Source organism: Vulpes lagopus, chromosome 15 (assembly GCF_018345385.1).
Source record: "Vulpes lagopus strain Blue_001 chromosome 15, ASM1834538v1, whole genome shotgun sequence".
In the NCBI taxonomy this organism is placed as follows: domain Eukaryota; kingdom Metazoa; phylum Chordata; class Mammalia; order Carnivora; family Canidae; genus Vulpes; species Vulpes lagopus.
The window spans coordinates 28,906,154-28,920,649 of NC_054838.1; the positions used below are offsets into that span (position 1 = coordinate 28,906,154).

At 45.1% G+C, this 14,496-nt stretch overlaps 2 protein-coding genes across 2 annotated transcripts; one reads left to right on the forward strand and one right to left on the reverse strand.

Annotated features, from left to right (window-relative positions):
- The first annotated feature begins 395 nt into the window (after nt 1–395).
- LOC121476411 (thyroid hormone responsive) lies at nt 396–2,756 on the forward strand. Its single transcript, XM_041730421.1, has 2 exons — nt 396–952; nt 2,091–2,756. Exon 1 carries the CDS (start codon nt 481–483, stop codon nt 931–933), a length of 453 nt encoding a protein of 150 aa, XP_041586355.1. The 5' UTR covers nt 396–480; the 3' UTR covers nt 934–952; nt 2,091–2,756.
- A 1,057-nt stretch (nt 2,757–3,813) lies between these two features.
- Nucleotides 3,814–13,398, reverse strand: NDUFC2 (NADH:ubiquinone oxidoreductase subunit C2). The gene is made up of 3 exons (XM_041730422.1): nt 13,058–13,398; nt 6,402–6,545; nt 3,814–3,991 (listed from the first exon to the last, which is right to left on the reverse strand). The coding sequence occupies exons 1-3, from the start codon at nt 13,224–13,226 to the stop codon at nt 3,942–3,944; spliced, it is 363 nt and encodes a 120-aa protein (XP_041586356.1). The 5' UTR covers nt 13,227–13,398; the 3' UTR covers nt 3,814–3,941.
- Between the last annotated feature and the right edge of the window lie 1,098 nt (nt 13,399–14,496).

Here is a 14,496-nt window from a genome sequence, read left to right on the forward strand (position 1 = left end):
TTCTGGCTCCCATGTCAGTGCTCTTTGCCCCAGACTAAGCTATTTCACTTCAAAACCTTCCGGCCTAGTTCCTTTCAAAGCCAAGGCACCCCAGGTTGAAGAAGGAGGCAGGCAATGAAGAGGCAATTTGGTCTCAGATAACCTGAAAGAATTCATGACTGCCCTGGGGCAAGAGCACCGGTTGCCAAAGGGAAAAGCTTCCCTCTAACTGGCCAGTCAAGCTGATGAATGAAGAGGCGGGCTTTTGTGGAGGCAGTCCCAGAGTGCTGAAACGACAGAGGGCTGGCTGGTCTGTCTTTGGGCAGATGGATCACCTGATACAGACCTTGGTGCCCAAGCTCTGGGATTGGCCTCAAGAAGGGTTGTGTTGCCCCAATGACTGGGCTTTTGCATGCTGTCCAAGTGCTGTCACTTCCAGACATAAAAGTAGTCTCGAAATAGTGCTGGGGCAGTGTGCTGGGCACGGAAGCAGCAGCCACCATGCAGAGGCAAGTCAAGCACTACCCCAAGAACTGCCTGCTGACTGTCATGGATCGCTACTCGGCCGTGGTGCGCAACATGGAGCAGGTGGTGATGATCCCCAGCCTCCTGCGAGACATGCAGCTGAATGTGCACGGGCACCAGGCTAAGGATGAGGCCCCCAATCTCTACAACTACTTTACCATGCTCAAGGCCATCCGCGTGGATGTGGACCATGGGCTGTTACCCCGAGAGGAGTGGTGGTCCAAGGTGGCAGGTGGCAGAGCCCATGAGGCTGAGGCTGAAGCTGCAGAGACAGAGGAGGATGAGGAGGAGGGGTTCTTGGGGCAGCTGGACCTAGAAGCCCAGTTCCACCTTCACTTTTCCAGCCTTCATCACATCCTCACCCACCTTACCCTGAAAGCTGAGGAGGTGACAAGGAAATACCAGGAGATAATGGAACAGGCCATGTAGGCCTTGGATTCTAGGGAAGGTAATGGTGGCATCGGTGGGTGTCAGAGTCCACACGGGGACAATCCAGGGGAGACGAGCTGGAGCAGTGGTGCAACGCAGTGGGAGAGGGTGAGCCTGGGTCTCAGGCAGGCACCCTCACTTCAGGGTATTAGGGCTATGACCTGGGAGGGCTCAAGGCCAGGCCTGTCTTACTCTCTTGACCCAGGATTGGTGAGTAATGGCCATAAACCTCACAGTGACAGTACGGAAGGTGGCCTGTGCACACATGTGTTTGTGCATGTGTGCATTTACTAGTATGTGAATGCTTGGTCAACAGCTTGGGTTTAGTTTCTGACTCCACCACTAAGGCCTTGGTTTTGCCGGCTCACTTCTCTGGGTTTCCGTTTCTTCACTGAAGATTAACAGCAGTAGTAAAAATAACAACTGGCACTTGAATGGTTTTTTAGTTTAAAATCACTTGCATATCAGTTTTCTAATGGAACCATCGTTCCCTTTTATAGATGAAAAATCTGGGGGCCTGAGAAGTGAAAGGAGTCCATGGTTACTCAGGGAATGGCAGAGCCAACACGTGAAGGAGCCCTGGAAGGGTCCAGTCCCCTTCCTCTATGCTAGCAGGCTGCCTTCACACCTTAGGATTCCGCAGTCTGGCTGCAGGTGGGGCTCAGGGATGACAGAGTAGAGAAATCTGGTTTTGTGCGTCAACTATACTTCAATTAAAAAACAAGAACAGAAATCCAACTTGTTGGTGTCAACTTCGGCAAATGCAAGCCACAAGCACACTCCTTGATCAGCCCAACTCCTTCAAAGACCAGAGCAGCAATTCTGTGCCAGGTTTCAGCACACCATGACCTGGTTTTCATAAGGGCGATCTGGTCTAGCAGTTCAAAAATCTGGGCTCTTGTCCCGGTTTTTCCACTGACCTCTGTATGACCCTAGGCAACTGATTTCACTGTTCAGCAATGCAGTGTCCCTGTCAGTAAGATGTGGGGATACTAGTTTTTATCACAGCTCTGATAACTCAATCTTAGGGTGTTACCGGACAGCCAATTTTCCTACAGCAACACTACTGCTGAGTCGCTGCATTTTCTTTCCTACTTCAGAAGGCATGTGATATGAATTTATACTAACCTGGTTTTTTATATTTCTGCTCTCCACAGATCCCTTTAAGTGACAGAAGGCAGTGACTCTGGTAATGACATGAACAGTTGACTAACTCTGATGCAGACCAGAATGGCCTGGACCTGCAGCTGGAAGCAGTGGCGACTTGGTTCTCTGGGATGCTTCCCTGCCTTTCTCTGAGCACCAATTTGTGGACTTGGCACTAGGCCTTTAGAATGCTTGTTGCTATTCACAGCTCTTACTCCTCTTAGCAGTTTGAGGTGGTGGCCAATGGTTTGTGAGGGACTAGATTATTACCTGACCAGTGTCGTATGGTAGAAAGAATGTAGGTTTTAGCATCTGACCAAATGAAATTCACATCCTTTCTCTGGGCATTCACATGATCTTCGTTATTTAGCTCACTGGAGCCTAAATTCCTCATCTATAAAATGCACTATTACTGGCCTCACAAAATCTTACAGAAATTAAATAAGATGATGAATCAAAAGCAGCTGGCATGTGAGTACTATTATATTATAGGTTGACTTTTTTTCTCCCACCTTCACCTTGTATTTGTTCTAGCCCTTGCTTTTTACCCTTCAGGACTAAGGGATAGTAAAATCCCTTGGGATGAATGCTTCATTCTTTTCATTCTTGTACCTGCCAAGCAAGAGTGAATTATAAACATATTTGTTACAGTAGCAATAAAAAAATGAAAAATTGTATGTATCTTTACTACTTCTTTATTACTTCTAAAGTAATTTCTCAGGCATGACTTCTTTTAACCAGTGAGACCCGAGAATAGACATGGAACTCATCTGATTTTGCCCAGCAACCATATGCTTATAATCATTTTAATTTTAAATCATGTAGAGAAATAATCTTAGTAATCTCCCAAAACTAATCTGATTATAACTTGAGCTTGGGGGGATCCCTGGGTGGCTCAGTGGTTTAGCGCCTGCCTTCCACCCAGGGCATGATCCTGGAGTCCTGGGATCGAGTCCCACATCAGGCTCCCTGCATGGAGCCTGCTTTTCCCTCTGCCTATGTCTCTGCCTCTCTCTCTCTGTGTCTCTCATGAATAAATAAATAAAATCTTAAAAAAAAAAAAAAAAAAAAAGAATAACCTGAGCGTGGAAACTTTTTGGACAAATATTTGGACTCAAAAAGTCATAAACAGTAAGTTTGTCCTAGATGGGATTTTTCCTTTTAATCATGCCAAGCATTAGCTGCTGAGCCCACTTTCTCCAAGGTGATCCATCTACAAAGACCCCTCTGCAGTATCAGCCTTCTAACCGTTCTCCTGGTCCTAAGTCTCCTCCTTCTAATCCACCCTGTATAGTGATTGTTGCAGAGAGCTCAGAAATATCAGCTTGATCATGTCATTCCACTAAAACCCTTTAGCCACTTCCCACCACCCACAGGATCAAGTCCAAATTATTTTGCATGATTCAGAAAACCCTCCATAATCTGGCTTGTTTTATTTTCTACTAGACCTGGAACAGGCAAATCTTTTCTGTAATGGGCTATATATTAAGTATTTCAGGCTTTGCAGGCCATAAGGTCTCTGTCACAACCTCTCAACTCTACCCTTATAGAAGCAGCCATAGACATGTAAACAAATAAGTGTGGCTGTGTTCCAATAAAACATACTGGCAGTAGACAAGATTTGGCTCAGCTAAACTCCATTTTAAATCTGTCAGGGGTCTTCTTAAAATTAGGTGAATAGAAATTGACCATTCTCTGATGAATTATTTCTTATGACAAAAAGGAGTCAGAGTGTTCATGATGACCATTTTAATCACAAAGTGTTAACATACAGATTAACATAAACTTCAGTTATCATAGGAACACGTTCACAAAATTCAGTAACTGGTATCAGTGAAACCAAAGTAAGCATTTTGGAGACTTCAACGCACTGGATGGAATTCTTCAAGAAATTCAGCATAAGTTTTCTTATCTATAAAAAGATCACAAAAAAACTTATTTTTAGATTATGTTTTAGAAATTATATTTCCTAAAGAAAAATAAACACTTAATATTCTATAGATATAAACTCCTAAGAATTTCCTTATGTTCTTGTTCTCAACCACAGCTTAGCAACCACTGAGAGATTCTGTTTCACTGGATGAAGGATAACTTTGAAAGAATCCATGGTGACATCCAGATGGCTGCTGCCAGGGGGTCCTGACTGAAGAGGTCAAAGAAGGAATGAACATGGAGAGGCACAGATCAGCTGGGAGGGCCAGGAGTTGATGTGATCAAGCTTCCATGTCCCTGCTGTCAGTGCAGGAGGCTTTTGGCACAACTGCCACTAATCTGCTGCTCAGAGACAGAATGAGTCTGTGAGAGGGATTCCTGGGTGGCTCAGCAGTTTAGGATCGAGTCCCACATCAGGCTCCCTGCATGGAGCCTACTTCTCCCTCTGCCAATCCCTCTCTCTCTGTCTCTCATGAATAAATAAATAAAATCTTAAAAAAAAAAAAAATGAGTCTGTGAGGCTACACAAGCTCCTGCTGACAGAGGGAGCTAGTATGCAGAGGAAGCAATAAGCCAGAGGCCTGAGACTGAGGACTACTCTGCCACTGGGTCTCACTCTTAGGAATCAATATTCCCAAGATTCTAACTCAAAAATCCAATAGTTTTGAGTATTCCCCATCCCTGATACATCCATTATTGATGGCTTTGTACTCTAGTCTTTGAACTCTTCACTGGTAAAAAGAAAAAAAAGAAAAAAAAAAAGAAAGAAAAAAAGCTGTATCTTTTTGATCTACCATAAACATCACATATGTGACTGAAGGCTATGGGAATATTAAACAGAGTAATACAATTTTAGAGCTAAATAGGAGCTTAAAGACCATCATTTGGTATGGTGAAATTTAAATGCTCAATACTAGACATTTATGTGAATAGGAAAATCTACATATTTACAAGTTCAAAATTTTTCTACATTCATTCACTCACATGTGCACACCTGTATTATGTGTGTGTGTGTGTATATATATTGATATATATAAATACAAATAAGACAGTTAATATTTTTTTTCTAAAGATTTTATTTAGTCATGAGAGACACACAGAGAGAGGGGCAGAGACACAGGCAGAGGGAGAAGCAGGCTCCATGCAGGGAGCCTGATGCGGGACTCGACCTCGGGACTCCAAGATCATGCCCTGGGCCAAAGGCAGGCACTAAACTGCTGAGCCACTCACCCAGGGATCCCCAGAAAACAGTTATACTACCATCAAATCCATAGTAAAGAGCCATAAGTAGGATGTGCTAAGGAATTTCGTATTTGTAGCTGGGCCAGGGCTTCTTTGAGATGAGGACTCTTGAGCTGGAATATGCTAGGTGGACAGGTAAAGACAGAGCAAGAGGAGGATCAAGAGGGTACAGGGTGTACAAAGTGATACACAGCAGGTTCAGGACACAGCATTTCATGAGGCAGGACATGAGTTACAGGAGATGAGGCAGGGTTCTGTGTAGATCAGGTCAGCTATTACTTACTGCTTACTAGCAGAGGCTCTGTCCTGGAGGCTGAGGAAACAAAGATGAAGCTACAAGTCTAGTGAGGGACACAGACACGTACATGTCATGTGATGGATAAAAGGCATGGGCAAAATCTTTCTAATAGGCAATTAGCTCAGTCTGGGGAAATAAACTCTCCTCAGGAGTCTGGATTTTATCCTACAGGCAATGGACAGCTATTGTAAGCAATCTATTTTAGGCATAACTACATTTATCCAGAGACAGGATCTTTAGTAAGATTGAAGGCAGAAGTGAGCTGGAGGCAAGTGCAACAGTCCAAGCAAGAGGTTATCAGGGCATGAACTGGGGGGAGTGGCAGTGCGAGAGACAGGAATTTAGAACTGAGATATACTTAGGAAGTAGAACAGGAAGACTTGACGACTAATGAGAAATTCACAGAAAGACTAGAATATCCTTCCCAGGTTTCTGGCTGGGGTACTGAGGTGGACAGTGGTGCCACTTACTGGTGCAGAACATAGAAAAGAAGTCTGCACAGGCAAAGAGGACATAAATTCTGTTTGCTGCCTGATGGACACAGAGGTACTCAGCCGGAAAATTCAAAGAATTTAAATTCAAGAGAATTCTACTTGATAGACAAAGATGTGGGAATCATCAGAATACTGAAGGTACCTGAAGGTACAGGCATGGATAAGATTAACCAGGGGCACCTGGGTGGCTCGGTCGGCGAAGTATCCCCCAGTTGATTTTGGCTCAGGTCATGATCTCAGAGTCGTGGGATCAAGCCCCACTTTGGGCTCTGTGCTCAGTGGAAGGTCTGCTTCTCTCCTTCCCCCGCCTCCCTCCCCACCCTTGTGCACACTCTCTCATTCTGTCAAATAAATACCTTTTTCAGGAAAATCCTCTGGATGTGATTTTATATAGGCAAACATATCATGGTCCCTCAGGGCATACATACAGTCTTGACGTCTTAAAAGATAATATCCAATAAAGACAAAGGAAGTAACATACAGGAGCTGACGATGCAAACCTAAAATCAAACAAAAAATCCCAAAGAAAGCAAAAATCAATGTATATTTAAAATCATAGTTTTGTGGTTCAGACATACATCTTTCATCATTCTCTTAAAAAAAAAAAAGGCTTTTCTATGGCGTTTTTGAAAAAACAGTCTTGACCTTGATATATCTTCCTAAAGAAATCTGGCAATTATGAAAAGCAACATTAAATCTATAGGCATAACTATTAATAGAACCCAAGATTTTTAAAATTCAGCTTTTACAAATTTCTTCAGGAGAAAAGGTGGATTAGTACAAAATCCTGAAGATCTAAACTAACTTGTATTCCAGAACCTGTTCAAGATGTGATGTGACAGAGATGAAGTCCTTTACAAATGCTCGAAAAGCAATTTGGTTTGTCTCCATATACTAATTTATATTTGCATATTTATTGGTTACCAAAGTAGCCAGCTACTCTACAAATAATGTTATCAATTCTCTTTTTTACCTTCTAAATTTTGTACCATGTGCATGAATTACCTATTCAAAAGCTATATTTATAAAAAAATCATCCTACAATAATGAGACTGGGGAGGATCAACTCATGTGATGTAGGGAAAGCCAAAATATAAATTCTGAAGGGGAGATCCAAAGGTCTGAACTTTACACACAGAAGTATCTTTTTAAAAAGGCTAACTGCAGGGATGCCTGGGTGGCTTAGCTGTTGAGTGTCTGCCTTTGGCCCAGGGTGTGATCCTGGAGTCCTGGGATCGAGTCCCACGTCAGGCTCCCTGGATGGAGCCTGCTTCTCTCTCTGCCTCTCTCTGTGTGTCTCTCATGAATAAATAATTAAAATCTTAAAAAAAAAAAAAAAAAAGGGTAACTGCAGGTTTGATTTCCTAGCTATGTCCCAGGATTCTATCCCTCTTCTTATCCCACACATATTCCTCTGAAGAACTTGTTTGTTTCTACAGGTTTTATCTACTGTCCACATACTGGTGACCTTGAGTGTGTCCAACTCAGATACCCATGCTGAATAACATGTATATCCAAATGTCTGACAGTACGTTCACCTGAATACCACCAAATGAACTTCTTTCCTATTCATACCTCATCCTCTTAATTCAGAGAATAAGACCATTCACCCAGGAAATAAAGTCCTGGGTAATAAACACAGTAATCAACCTTTTTTTTTTTTTAACCCTCTTCCCCCCACCCATCTAGTCAGAGTCCTGCCAGTTCTTCCTTATATTTCCCTTGCCTCACTTCAGAGAACTCATCTCTCACTCATAATTTCTCTGCCCAGACACCTCCTCATCCTTCAAGACTCAATTCAGACATCACTTCTAAGAAGTCTTCCCAGAACTTTCCTTAGTGAGGTTAACAAAGTGAACTCTATTTCTGCTATAGAAATTATTTCCATCTACTTCCATGCAAAACCAATGCTTAATTCATCTCTCTGTACTAGCACACAGAGAGCACTTAATATCTAATAAACAGATACATGGCCTTGGGCAAGTCAATTTACTACCTCTAAAACAAAGATAATACCTATCCTACCATTCTTACAGCAGTATTATATAAACCCAAAGAAAATATATGTAAAAATATTTTGGAAAAAATATGTAAAACAATAAAAATGCAAAGTATTACTATGATTTGGGACTGGATAGGGCCCAGACTCTTTTGCATTCTCTCTTGCCCCAAAGAGCCATTGTTTTCCCTAATGGGCCACCTGCAATATAGCAAACCAAAGTGTGCTGGGTTCTACTGTGTGCCACTGGACTACACAGACCCAAAAACCCAGACTCTCTATGCTTACCCATATCCCCCAGAGAAAAAGACTCCCTGAATGTTTTGGATGACGACGTCAGTGTTCTAGTCCTAAAGACATGATGTAGCCCTTTGACGTGGCCTCTTCCCGTGTCCTTTCCCTAACCTTTTCTCTACTTCTCAGCAGTGGTCTCCCTCCCACCACGTGCACCCCTCCACAATCATTTTCCTTTTCGTTAAGTGAATCTAAACTTGGAAGCTACAGTACCCTTTCCAGGAACACCATAAATTACTGTATATTAAACTAGAAATCAATACATATATTTAACTTGTGGACTACACTTAGATACCAACTAACTATAAATTTAGGGCAGGTAGGGATCCCTGGGTGGCATAGCAGTTTGGCACCTGCCTTTGGCCCAGGGCGCGATCCTGGAGACCCGGGATCGAATCCCACATCGGGCTCCCGGTGCATGGAGCCTGCTTCTCCCTCTGCCTGTGTCTCTGCCTTTCTCTCTCTCTCTCTATCATAAATAAATAAAAATTAAAAAAAAAATTAGGGCAGGTAAGTGTTAACTAGCAACAGGGGTTTAGAACTCCAGATGGGAGAGAAGCTTAAGAAAAAATTCTATTTAATAGTTTATGCTAACCTGAAAAAGATGTGCAAAATTTGGGTTCCAACAGTACCCACAAAATGCCAGGTACTCTCCATGGCTGTAGTTTGAAAATCTACCATATCTTTCTCCTTCCCTGCTCTTCTGTCACACTTGTTACCCTACGTGCCTAAACTTTTACCACAATGTCTTTTTTTTTTTAATTTTTATTTATTTATGATAGTCACAGAGAGAGAGAGAGAGAGAGAGAGAGGCAGAGACAGGCAGAGGGAGAAGCAGGCTCCATGCACCGGGAGCCCGACGTGGGATTCGATCCCGGGTCTCCAGGATCACGCCCTGGGCCAAAGGCAGGCGCGCCAAACCACTGCGCGGGGTGGTGGGATCCCCACAATGTCTTTTAAATGGATATGCTTGTCTGATTTGTAAACCTTTGGGGGGCTGGGACCATGTTTTAGACTTCCTTGTAATCTACATATATTTATTCAATAAATACTTGCTGAATACTATTATATGACAGTCATTAAACTAGAAAACACAATATGCTTCAATAAATACTGCTGAGAACCATTTTAATAGTCCTCAAGACCTAAATTTTCCAAAGTAACCTAGGGAAAACCAGAGAACTCAAGAACTCTGATTCTTACCCCTAGATTAAGGGCTTTATATATCATCTCTTCTAGTTCTCACAGCCACACAGAGGTAGATAGTATTCCTGTTTTGTAGCTAAGGAAACTAAAGCTCATGAAGATAAATAACTTCCCCAGAATCAAAAGGCTAGTAGAATGGAGGTGGTGTCAAATGCAAAATCATGTGCTCTTGACCATTATGCTCTTCCTCTGGAATAGTTTCTCTTCAATCTGTACCTCCTTTGTGTTCCCAAAGTGCTCACTGCTCATCTACTTTGATGAAAACACACTCTCTGCCATGCCTAGACCCATAATGGACTGTTTACTTGTTCTCCAACTTGATTAGGAGCTCTTCAAGTACAGGGATGGTATTCTTTACCCCATATACCCAGGATGTAACACTGCCTGGTACAGAGGAAAAGTTCAGTAAAAGCTGATCAAACGGGGGATCCCTGTGTGGTTCAGCAGTTTAGCGCCTGCCTTTGGCCCAGGGTGTGATCCTGGAGTCCCGGGATCGAGTCCCACATCAGGCTCCCTGTGTGGAGCTTGCTTCTCCCTCTGCCTGTGTCTCTGTGTCTCTCTCTCTTTCTGTGTCTCTCATGAGTAAATAAATAAAATCTAAAAAAAAAAAAAAAAAAAAAAAAGAGTCCTTAAAAAAAAAAAAAAGCCGATCAAACAAATATATGGTAAACTGTTTGCATAACCACAGCTAAGGAATGGAAACTCTGGCCAGCAACTTCTGTGTGCCAGGCATTTTATCTACAGAATCTCACTTAATTCTCACAACAAATATGCAAAGATAATTATTCTTATTTTATTTAACAGATTTATTTATTTGAGAGAGAGAGCAGGCAAGCGAGTGTGGGGGGAGGGTAGACGAAGAGATAGTCTTAAACACACTCTGTCCCACACAGCCTCCATCTCACAACCCTGAGATCATGACCTGAGCTGAAACCAAGAGTCAGATGCTTAACCAACTGTGCTACCCAGACCCCAATATTCTCATTTTATAGGTGAAGAAACTTTGCCTCTGAACAGCTCTACCAAGTAACTTACTCAAGCTGACAGAAGACAGTGGAGTAAGGCTATTTAGTTCCAGAGTGGAGTTCTTTCCATTACAATAAACGACAGGCTTGGGCAAATGTGGAGTGGTAATGAAAAGGGAGAAAAACCTCATCTCCCTAAAGACAGAAATAGACAAAAATCTTTGTGGAGAGGGGTCATATTCAAGGAAGATGGAACTTCAGAACTATTTGAGCACTGGAAATGCTGAGATTTGGTGATCTGGGAGCTAGCCTTCAGGCAGGACATTAAGCGGGAAAGTGGCAAAAAGAGGCAGGAGCGATGTGATTACTGGATACCTGAACCACTCTATTAGCTTTCTTCTTAACTGAACTTCTTGGCTCCAATCTGTGCCTTGCATTGACAAAGCTGATTCCCCCTCCCCCTTTTTAAAGATTTATTAATTTACTTTTTAAAAAATATTTTATTTATTTATTCATTCATGAGACACACACACACACACACACACACACACACACACACACACAGAGGCAGAGACACAGGCAGAGGGAGAAGCAGGCTCCATGCAGGGAGCCTGACATGGGACTCGATCCCAGGATTAGGACCTGAGACGGAAGGCAGACACTCAACTGCTGTGCCATCCAGGGGTCCTTAAGATTCATTAATTTGAGAGAACGTGCATGTGGGGTGGGGATACAATGACAATGATAAAGGGAAAGAGAATCTTAAGCAGACTCCTCACTGGGCAAGGAGCCAGGCTGGGCTAGATCTCAGGACCCTGAGATCACAATCTGAGTAGAAATCAAGAGCCGGCCCTCAATGGAGTGAGCCACTCAGGCATCCCAAGCTGACCTTCCTTTTAAAACACAAGGTACAGGGATCCCTGGGTGGCGCAGCGGTTTGGCGCCTGCCTTTGGCCCAGGGCGTGATCCTGGAGACCCGGGATCGAATCCCACGTCGGGCTCCCGGTGCATGGAGCCTGCTTCTCCCTCTGCCTGTCTCTGCCTCTCTCTCTCTCTCTCTCTCTGTGACTATCATAAAAAAAATATATAATAATAATAATAATAAGACACAAGGTACAGGGCAGCCGGGGGGTGGGGCTGGGGATGGGGGGGAGCTCAGCGGTTTAGCTGCCTTCAAACCAGGGCCTGGTCCTGGGAACCTGGGATCGAGTCCCACATCAGGCTCCCTGCGTGGAGCCTGCTTCTCTGTGTCTCTCATGAATGAATAAATAAACTAAAAATATAAGTAAAACACAAGGCACATAGGTGCCTTGGTGGCCCAGTCAGCTAAGTGTCTGATACTTGATTTTGGCTCAGGTCATGATCTCAGGGGTGGCTCTCTCTAAAAATAAATACATAAATAAATAAATAAACAAACAAACAAACAAACATAAGGCCTGGGGCACCTAGCTGGTCCAGTTGGTAGAGCATCTGATTCTTGATCTCAGGGTGGTGAGTTCACTTGATCTCAGGGTGGTGAGTTCAAGTCCCACGGTGGGCATGGAGCCGACTCACAAAAACAAGCAAAAAAACCCACAAGGCCTGATTACTGCATCTCTCCACTCCGCTCCCCCACCACGGCTCTCAAAACCTAAAAAGGTTCCTGTCTGCCTGGAGAATAAGTGGTCATCATCTACCTAAGTCTCCTTCTTAGCCTTAACACCCTACCACCCTGCACACTCAGTCGTCAGACTCTTCCTGGCTGAGCGGCCCTTGCCTCCATTTACTTCCCTGGCCTCCCATGGGCCTGGGAGGCTGGCTGTGTCCTAGTATCTGCCTGATAAATCAAAGCTAAGCTCAAAGACCCGTCTTCCGAAGCTCCCTTCCTCTCTTCCCTTTGGAAAGCCATCGGCCTTAGCACAGCTACCACGACGGCCCTTTATCTGACAGGCGGCCCCTCACATTCTTCGAGAGAAGACAGCCCAGTGGTTGGGCCTCTCTTCCTCAAAGGCGGGCGCCAGGCCAGCAGTACCTGGGAGTTTGTTAACAACAGGCTTCGCCTCTGACCAACGGAATGGGAATCCTCATTTTAACAAGACGCCCAGGCTACCCGTACGCCTCCGCACGTAAGTGTGAGAAGCGCGGGCGTCCAACGTAGCCGTGAGGCCTAAGCGCAGGCTGGCTACTCCACCACCGGGCGCCCTCGGGTGAGAGGCGTTGGCCCTCCACGTCTCTCTTCACCGCGGCTCACGCTTCCCCACACAGCACCTTGAGGAGCCGGGCCGCAACGCACGCACGGCCCAGCGGCAAAGGGCAAAGGGCAAAGGGCTGGCAGCCCGGCCCCGGGTTCTCTCACGGGCTCGCCGTGAGCTCGTGGCTTCTGATGACCTCGGCCTCCCTACGTGCCAAAGGGCACTCTGCCCTACTGCGTTCCGAGGCCGCGGATGCCCCAAGCAGGCGAGGCGGAGGCTGCCAGGGTGAGAGGGCCGGGGAAAGCCAAAGCACTTGGGGCAGCCCACGGACGGCGAGGAACCCGCCCGCCGCCCCGCCGCGCGCGAGCAGCCCTCACCGGCGGACAGCACCGGCCTCCTCCGGATGGCGTTATCGAGCAAGCCGGAGCAGTAGCCCAAGAAGCCCATGTAGGCGAGCCGCGGGTCGGTCAGCTTGGGCGGGGGAAGGCTGCGCGCCTCATCCGGCAGGAACTGTAAGGGCACTCGGCCCGGCCGTCCGCTCATCATGGTGACGCCGTCCCCGCTTGAGGCCTGGCCTCCGTCCCCAGCTACAAAGACACCCACCAGGACCACTGCCGGGGCGCACGCCGGGCGCTTTCACCTCCGCGAGCGCGGCTGAAGGGCATGGCGCAGGGCGGTGCAGGCCGCAAACGCTTCCCCGCGCACGCTGCGGCCGGGGCCCGCGCAGGAGGTTCCGGGATACTAAATGCCCCACCTCGCCCGGCTCCGGTTCCTGCCCGCGCTATTCTGGCTCCGGGCGGGGCTTTCTGGGCCTTGGTACCCGGGTCGTGGGGACAGGAAACGAGCAAGACGGGGAGGCCGGCAGGGGGGCACCTGGGGGCTCAGTGGCCGAGCATCTACCTTTGGCCCAGGCCCTGATCCCGGAGTTCCGGGATAAAAATAAAAAGGTTAAAAACAATTTATGACAAAATATTAACGGTTGTTACTTCTGGACGGTAGGATATGGGTATTTGTTTTCTTGTTCTTTGTAATTTTTCTCCTTTTAAGTCTTGTTTTTAAAAAAAGTCCCAAGTTGGATTCAGAAGAATGTGTGGGAGAAGAATGTGTAAACATTATTTAAACATTTTTAAGTGTTTGCCTAAGAGTTCATCTAGTTTTGAAAATTTACATAGTCTTGCTGGGGAAAATTTTTTAGTGGCTTTCCTTCTTTTGATGTGATTTTAAAATAAAAATTCTGAGGTTTTTTTTTTTTTCTTAATTGCAAAACAGCTTTTTTTTTTTTTTTTTAATATGTCATGCTATTTTCATAGGACAGATTCCCAGCCCTGTTGTTGCCTTAACCTCTGGTTTAATCAGCATTCATCTAGGAAAAAGGTTGATCTCACTAACGAATGAATACGAAAAGAAGACATTTTCATTCACATTAGAAAGAGTTTTTTAAAGAGAGCTGTTCAAAGGTAGAAGCTCCCCATTACTGGAGGCAGGTAAGCAGAGATTGGACCATTACTTGGCCGAATATTATAAATTCCTTCTTCCTTTCATTCCTCAAACCTTTAGGGAACAGTTTTTCTTTCAGTCATGTGCAAGGACCTGGAGACCCAGAGGTGAAAAATTTTAGGATCCTGCCACTGCCACCCAGGCTAAATTTCAAGAGTTTGGTTAAATGATCCAGTCCTGGTGTTCTCTGGATTCTTTGTTGCTGCCTGGACCTTAATTTTGGGTTCTGGAAGGTGTGCCTGTAAACGACAGGAGACCCAGCAAACTAGCTTTTATGAGATTTTGATGAATTAGAACTATGATCAAGCGTACCTGTGGG

Excerpts from the sequence above, each read along its gene's own strand:
- LOC121476411 (XM_041730421.1), top strand. The coding sequence starts at position 481 with ATGCAGAGGCAAGTCAAGCACTACCCCAAGAACTGCCTGCTGACTGTC.
- NDUFC2 (XM_041730422.1), bottom strand. The coding sequence starts at position 13,226 with ATGATGAGCGGACGGCCGGGCCGAGTGCCCTTACAGTTCCTGCCGGAT. Across the intron at positions 6,546-13,057 it reads GAGGCCGGTGCTGTCCGCCG|GTTTGCATCGTCAGCTCCTG; the intron begins GTGAGGGCTGCT and ends GTTTGATTTTAG. Across the intron at positions 3,992-6,401 it reads AGAGGATTTTCCTGAAAAAG|ATAAGAAAACTTATGCTGAA; the intron begins GTATTTATTTGA and ends ATCTTTTTATAG.